Below are 8,395 nucleotides of genomic sequence, written 5' to 3'. Positions count from 1 at the left end.
AGTAAGCAGTGAAGTGGCTAAATTTGCAGATGACACTAAATTGTTCAGGGTGGTGAGAACCAGAGAGGATTGTGAGGAACTCCAAAGGGATCTGTCAAGGCTGGGTGAGTGGGCGTCAACATAGCAGATGAGGTTCAATGTGGCCAAGTGCAAAGTAATGCACATTGGGGCCAAGAATCCCAGCTACAAATACAAGTTGATGGGGAGTGAACTGGCAGAGACTGACCAAGAGAGAGATCTTGGGGTCGTTGTCGATAACTCACTGAAAATGTCAAGACAGTGTACGATTGCAATAAAAAAGGCCAATGCTGGGAGTTATTAGGAAGGGAATTGAAAACAAATCAGCCAGTATCATAATGCCCCAGTATAAATTGATGGTGCGGTCTCATTAGGAATACTGTGTGCAATTCTGGTCACCGCACCTCAAAAAGGATATTATAGCATTGGAAAAAGTGCAGAAAAGGGCAACTAGAATGATTAAAGGGTTGGAACATTTTCCCTATGAAGAAAGGTTAAAATGCTTGGGGCTCTTTAGCTTGGAGAAACATCGACTGCAGGGTGACATGATAGAGGTTTACAAGATTATGCAGGGGATGGAGAAAGTAGAGAAAGAAGTACTTTTCTCCCTTTCTCACAATACAAGAACTCGTGGGCATTCAATGAAATTGCTGAGCAGTCAGGTTAAAACGGATAAAAGGAAGTACATGTGGAATTCACTGCCACAGGCGGTGGTGGTGGCTACAAGCATAGGCAGCTTTAAGAGGGGATTGGATAAAAATATGGAGCAGAGTGTATGTGTGTGTGTGTGTATATATATATATATATATGCTTGTATATGCGTGTGTGTGTATGTGTATATGTATATATATACACACACACACATATATTGGCCACTGTGTGACACAGAGTGTTGGACTGGATGGGCCATTGGCCTGATCCAACATGGCTTCTCTTATGTTCTTATGGTCCCTAGGACTGTAAATGTTCTGCAGCTGGAATGACAACTCCCAGGATGGAATGAGGGTCCCTGGGAATAGCATGAGTGGTCGAGGACTGGAATAACAGCTCCTGGGGTTAACATAAGTGTTCTGGGACTAGAACAAAAATGGTTTCGAGGCTATTCCCAGAAATTACACCAATTTCTTTCCATGGCTACCAAAGTATGCCAACAGGAACATCCCCTGCTGCAATACATTGTCATTAGCTGATGGAGATGCCAGCAGATTATTTATCTCCCCAGAAGATTCATGCCAGGGCAACATCACATTATAAGACAAATGAGCACAAGAGTAGGATGACTTTCGAGACGGAACTTCTCTTCCTAAGCATACGTCCCCCTTCCCGCCCTCGTCCCGAGCGCTTGAAGGGAGCCTGTCTCTTTAAGGTCTCCGCCGGAGAAGGAGGCGGGATCGTCGCCACAGGAAGTGCCCCCTCCCGGAGCCGAGGAAGAGACAGGCCCCAAGATGGCGGCGTTGGCGGCGTCTGAGCGGCTCCTGTCGGAGGGGGAAGGAGGCGCCATGGACCCGGCACGGCTGTCCCCTCCGCCGCCCCCACAGCCCCGGGGGGAAGCGCAGCCCCTGGAGCAACTCCCGCAGAGCAATACGCTGGTGGGGCTGCCCATTGTAGCCATCGAGAGCATCCTCAGCTTCCTGTCCTACGACGAAACCAGCCAGCTCCGCCTGGTGAGGGGCTGGGTCGTGGGAGGGGGCGGTGTGTGTCTCGAGGAGATGGGGACGCAGCCGGCTTGCCTGACGAGGGATTGGAGGGCACTGCGGCTAAAAGCAAAAGACTCGCCGCTGCCCGCCCCACGGGGTGGCCAGTGTTTCCACTCGACTGAAACCCAGTCTCTTCTCCCCCCTGCTGCCGCCACGGGTCATGGCTCTTAATCCTCTTCTTGATTGGTGGCGGCCTGGGATCAATAAAAGCGGGAAGGAAAAGCCGGCGTAGTGTCGGGGGGGGGGGCGGGCTGCCTCAACTCTTCCGTTGATCTTCCCCTTGAAGGGATGGAGGTGGGGTTAAAAGGTGAGGGACACGTGTTGCAGCCCCCTTGTGAGGGAGCTTCTTGCTTTCGTTTTGTACGCTTTCCAGTAACTGAAGACTGATGCCTAGCCTAGGTACTGGGAACAGGGCCCCTCGAATTATATGGTCATCATCTCTGTAGGAAATCTATGGTCATGTGTTTTAGGAATGGCGTTTTTGTCTTATTCCTCCTTCACCCTATCAGGACGGTGGTTATGTCGTTAGAGTTTATCTGCACTTTTTCTGTTGATATGATTAGCATCATCTCAGAACTGCCTTTCTCTTATTTGCATTAGAATTTTCCTTTGGGGTTTTCTTAACAATGCAAAGAGGCAAAGAGCAGACAATATATGCACTGGGCTTGTAAACAGTTTCTATGGCAGTTTTCAGTGCATGAGATTCTTCCATTAATTACACATATCCAAATAATATATTATATTATGGCCAGGGTCATCTAGTCCAACCCCTTGCACAATGCAGGAAATTCACAAATACATTCCTCCACACCCGGGGTATGTAAGAAAGGGCCATGAGTACTGATGCAACCCTTCCTGCCTTTCTCATGATCTGCCTAATTCACAGAATCAGCTTTGCTGTCAGCCATCTAGCCTTTGTTTAAAAACTTACAAAGAAGGAGAGCACGCCATCTCCCAAGGAAGCTTGTTCCACTGAGGAACCACTCTGTCAGGAACTTCTTCCTAATGTTTAGTCAAAAACTCTCATTGGTTCTGGTCCAACCTTCTGGGGCAACAGCAAACAACTCAGTACCATCTGGGGCAACAGAAAAAAATTCCACACCATCCTCTATATGACAGCCCTTAAGTACTTGAAGATGGTCATCATATCACCTCTCAGTCATCTGTTTTCTAAGTTAAACATACCCAGCTCCTTTAGGTGAGGTCTAACGAGAGCAGAGTAAATTGATACCATTACTTCACTTCATCTGGACGCTATACTTCTGTTGGTACAGCCCAAAGTCACATTTGCTGTTTTAGCTACCACATCACACTAATGACTCATGTTCAGTGAATGGTCTACAAAGACCCCTAAATCCTTTTCACACATGCTACTGCCAAGACAGGTCTCCCCCATCCTATAATTATGCATTTGATTTTTCCTACCTCAATGCAGAACTTTGCATTTAACTCCATTAAAGTTCATTTTATTTGTTTTAGCCCAGTTTTCCGGCTTGTCAGGATCATCCTGTATTCTTACTTTATCTTCCACCATATTTGCTACTCCTCCTGATTTAGTATCATCTGCAGATTTAATATGCATGTCCTCTATTCCTTCATCCAAATCATTTATAAAGATGTTGAATAAAACAGGTCCCAGGCAGTGTTCCTTCTAAACTGCAGAGTCCTGTGAGCAAAAATTCTACCTTGTGAGCTACTGGCATTAAAGCTGTCAGCTACTGGCATTAAAGCTGTCAGCTACTGGCATTAAAGTAGTGAGCTACTGCATAAATTAATGTGCTCTGGGGTAATCCTTCCTGAGCTAAGACAAAAATGTGTGAGCTGGAGGCTAAAAATCTGTGAGCTCATGCTAACTCAGCTTAGAGGGAACACTGGTCCCAGGACAGGTCTTTGAGGCACTTTTCACTCCTCTCCATGAGGATGAAGAACCATTCACAAGCACTCTTTGATTTAAATACTTAATATTTGTCATTTTACTTTATTTTTCTCAAACCCCTCCCCCCCAAATAGATTGGAACCCTTTGGAATATAAAAATAACCAAGTAGAACTATATTCTTCTACCTAACCTCTAATTTTTGTTCAGTTGTATTAGGCTGGCTGTGGAATAAAACCTAGACAATTGCCAGGATTTCCCTGTAGCAAAACTAAAACATTCTTGTTTTGCAGCACATGTAAATAGTCATTTTATCTTAATATAACTGTTATCTGAAGCTTGAGCTAAAGGCTACCTCATGGTTTAACATAACCTGATGCTCAGTGCTATAAACTAATGTAAATGGGTCTTCTGCAGTCTCATGTATGCTTGCTGAGTCTCTCTAGGCCTTCTTTGGAAATCTGTACCAGAGTGGCTTCTTCTAGTTATTTTGATGTCAAAGCACCTTTGTGTGGAGAATCATGTCACTGATTATGTTAAAGACAATTGACATTTGCTTCCTGATGTCTTTTTGTGACAATATTTGACTGTGTGCCAATTTTGCTTGCTTCATCTTTTTTTGTTGGTATGTTAAGGCCTGCAGACAAGATAATAAAATTAACTTGTAAAGCTGTAGAAATCTGACCTATTATAAAGGGCTTCTATTTTTCAGATTTAATTGTTGGTCTCCTTATCAAATAGCACCACAGCTCTTTGAAGAAACAAACATGTATATCTTGATGGACATTGTTAATAAGTCCCTCAGAATGTTGGGTTCTCTCGCTATGTCCTTGCCTATTTTCTGCCGCAAACATTTCTAATCTTGGAGAAGGATTGTTATCTAACTTATCTTAAATGTCATTAGCATTTGTGTAGGTGGACACTTAAATTCTCTGCTGCAGAGGATTATTGTTGGGATCGCTACTTCTTCACTGTGATTTTTAAAACTAGACACATTAAATTTTTTAAGCAATGTAAGAAAGCTACAACAAACATGTAGTTAACTTTATAGGGCTTGTGCCCAACTCTCTGTTTGATAACTGATGTATTATGTATGTGAAGCCCATCATGCTGATATAACTAAGCAATCACACACTAGCCATTCTCTCTTGCATAGCAATTGACATTAAGGGTCCTAGTGATGTTCCTTCCTGCTTTCCTCTTTAGAAATAATTGTAGAGAGTCTGTTGTTTTCATATTTAGTGCAAATCTGATAAGCCTTTACTAGCTGGCTAAAAGATCAAATATCCTGTTTGCTTCCTTGCCCAGCATTCATGTCTCTGTTTGCTTGGTGGACCAGAAATGTGGCCTCATGCCGTGTGTTTTGACACTGCCTTGATAATACTTTTTATGTGCTTGGTGGTGTTGAATTAAGCAGAAGCCTGTCTTGCAGCTTGCCTGCTCTAAAGAGTTATTCAAGGGCTTAGTTTTTGCCTGTTGAAGGCAGTGTGCTGGTCCTGGCCGCTTGCCCTCATTCGTACTTGTACCACACAGTTTCAATATTAACTATGATTCTTTCTGCTTGGGATTCTTTTGCCTGGGATGATTTGGGTCATGCTATTTGTTGTACAGAAAAAGTGAAGGGTTTATTTGGGTCTATCATCTTCTACCAAAGCTTAGATTTAAATAATACTCTCATTAAAGTATAGCCTGCATTTGACCACTGGCCTTTAGGTGTTCCTCAGGCATAAGGAAATATGCAGAACTGCACCTGAGAATTTGGTTCAGCAGGAGAAGGATGTGAAATTAAGAGTCAGAACAAGTTTTCAGTTATAGGTAAATTTTTGTACTACAGGTTTCAAGCATCTTATCTGTCCAATGAATTCATGGTAGAACAACAGCAAATGGCATGTTTTTCCTGTTCAGATTTCTGATTTTCATTGCAATGTCCATAAAAATGGAGTTCATCAAATGAATACAGTCAACTGAGCGGGTCATGACCCTTCTGATCCACACCATCACTTCTCCATTTGCTCTTGTAAAATATATATCTCTCCTTGCATCTTTGAGATGCCTTGCAACTGCACACTCTGTTCTTCACTTAATTATTGGCAGAGATCCAAAGAACTGGGTAACTAGATTTACATGCTCAATGGGACCTGGGCTAAGATGGTTCTAACAGTAGTTCTTAAGGTTGTCCTCAAAGGTGAGGAGAATTTTGGTATACTGTTTAACATGGATTGAGGGCCTGCTGTTTTAAAATTACCAGTCCCCACTAGCCACTCCTGAGGACTTGGACATACCTGAAGAAACTCTTTGGATCCCAGAAATTGTGCATTTTCTTCTTTGAGACTGTGATCTCAGTTACTGGAAAGCTGCCTGAACAGAACAGTATAGAAGAAAGTTCATGGTTGAAGACTCTGGCTTTTGCTTCTGTTATTTTATTTAGCCATTGTAAGGTCATTTAGAAAACAGAGAAAGGTGTGGTGGCATACAAATGCAATACTACCGTAGCAGGATCTTGTTAGCAAAACTTGAAGCAGTAATGTGGTGGCCTACATTTATGTGTCCCAGTATGTTCTGGGGTCACCTAGTAGAGTGACTGATGATACTACTTCAGAATCTATTGTATCAAGGAGGATGCGGAAGAAGAGGGGACACTAGAAAGAAAATGCCAACTAGAGTGGAGATTTGACACTTCAGCATGATGATTGCCAATTTATAGTTTATGCCAATCCTGATGGTTTTGTTTGGAGTAGCAGCAATCACTGCAGGGCTTGGCATTGTCCCCTAGTGGGTTGTATGCTTGATTCTCAAAACTGCTTTCTTTACAATAATCTTGAGGGCATCAATTTACATTTCTGTTTTCAAAAGGGCATCAATTTACATTTCTGTTTTCAAAAGTCTGTTCTCTAATACGCTTCATGGCTCAGTGAACCATCTCAGTCCAACAAAGTGTGGTGTGTTTGAATGAAACCTTAAAAATTAATATCCCATGTCAGCTGTTTTCTGAGGAAAGGGAGCAGGAGAGGGCTGAAGTCACTAATCCTGAGCTGCTGTTTAGTTTATGCCATTTTAATTACTCTAGCAAGCTCTTTGTTGTGGCTGCTGAATGAGCAAGGGGAACTATACATGCAGAACCCATTTCTGCATGCATTTCTCCTTATGGTTGCAGAAACATGCTCAGAAGCCTTCTTCTGTATATTAGATGCCTATCTGGGTAGAAGACTTGCATCAACTCTTGCAATGCATTTAAGATAACTGTCATGAGAAAAATCATGCCACTATCAATTCATAGATGTTTGAGAAAATTATTGGATATTTGTGGAAGTACTGAAAATCTCTTGGAATTATTGTTCCTTATTATTGCCTTCTTTCAAATCTTTACATATAAATGTTTGGTGAAGTAACAGAAGGCAAAAGCTTATTGAATATTAGGAACTGGGTGGTAAGGCTTTAATGCCCTCATAGCTGTTCTCTGCTCTCCAATGACTAGCAGGAGGTGCTGAATAAATTATATTAAACATAGTAAAAAGTCCTGTAGGACCTTTAAAATAAACAATTTTTATTGTAGAATAAGCTTTTGAGAAATATAGCTCTCTTGCTCAGATGCCTCCTCTTAATCTATAAAACATACTAATATGCATTGCTTACATAGGAACTTGTGCTTTCCCTAACTCTGATTATGGTAAATAGGTGGCCCCGTTTTTCAGCATTTAGAAATCCCACCACCACCACAAACATGTTTACCATTTGTTATCACATACTTAAGTCTAATGGCCAGTAGAAGTTGGAGTCCAGTAGCACCTTTAAGATCAACAAAGTTGATCTTAACATGTTCTCAGTTTAACCCAGACTCGAGGAGCAATAGAGCAATCAACAGACTGCATTTATTGGCTTGTAACATTCTTGCCATCATTCTCCAATTTTGACAGGTTACTGCCTTTGTTGTTTTCCCATGCAAATGCTATCCAGACCAAATATTCTTTCAGTTTGTTAATTTCATTGTTTTGCCATTGGATTCTAACTTTGTACTACTTTGCATTCTTAACCACTGCCCACCAGCTATATTTAGCACTGCTCACTGTATTCCATATCATTGTCTGATGAAGTATGCATGCATACAGAAGCTTACATTCTGAATAAAACTTCTCTCTCTCGGCTTGACTTCGTGAACGAAGATTTAAGAAGGGTGCAGGAGTCCACGTCTGCTGCAGGTTCGCTGGTGGCTGACAAGACCAATGCAGGACAGGCAGATCTGGCCACAGTGGCTGCAGGGAAAAGTCTGATTTGGGGTTGGTGCTGTAGCAGTGCGATTCTTCCTCAATCTCCTTTTGTCCTCAAGACCAGCTATGCGTGCGTTCTCAAAGGAAGAGACAGCCTGGTGGATGGTGTGCCTCCATGCTTTGCGATCTGAGGCTAGGTCAGACCACTGGTGATGGTTGATGTGACAGGTGCCAAGGGATTTCTTCAAGGAGTCCTTGTACCTCTTCTTTGGTGCCCCTCTATTTCGATGGCCGGTGGAAAGTTCACCATACACAGCAATCTTGGGAAGGCGGTGGTTTTCCATCCTAGAAATATGCCCTGCCCAGCACAGCTGTGTCTTCAACAGCAGTGCCTCGATGCTTGTAACCTCCGCCCTCTTGAGGACTTCAGTGTTGGTCACAAAGTCACTCCAGTGGATGTTGAGGATGGTGCAAAGGCAGCGCTGATGAAAGCGCTCAAGGAGTCGCAGGTGATGATGGTATAAAACCCACGATTCAGAGCCGTAGATGAGGGTTGTCATCACAACCGCTTTGTAAACATTGATCTTTGTGCCTTTTTTCA

General features: G+C 42.8%; 1 protein-coding gene across 1 annotated transcript in view; it reads left to right on the top strand.

The window, feature by feature from the left end:
• The first annotated feature begins 1,410 nt into the window (after positions 1-1,410).
• The window catches only part of FBXO28 (F-box protein 28), a 30,161-nt gene continuing 23,176 nt past the window's right edge, over positions 1,411-8,395 (top strand). Inside the window, exon 1 of the mRNA XM_060246020.1 lies at positions 1,411-1,682. Coding sequence (XP_060102003.1) covers positions 1,464-1,682 — 219 coding nt within the window. The 5' untranslated portion in view covers positions 1,411-1,463. The remainder of the gene's footprint in view (positions 1,683-8,395) is intronic.

This window comes from Heteronotia binoei, chromosome 1 (assembly GCF_032191835.1).
Source record: "Heteronotia binoei isolate CCM8104 ecotype False Entrance Well chromosome 1, APGP_CSIRO_Hbin_v1, whole genome shotgun sequence".
Taxonomy (NCBI): Eukaryota; Metazoa; Chordata; class Lepidosauria; order Squamata; family Gekkonidae; genus Heteronotia; species Heteronotia binoei.
The sequence above is the reverse complement of the archived record's forward strand: the minus strand, read 5'-3'. Positions and strand labels throughout refer to the sequence as shown.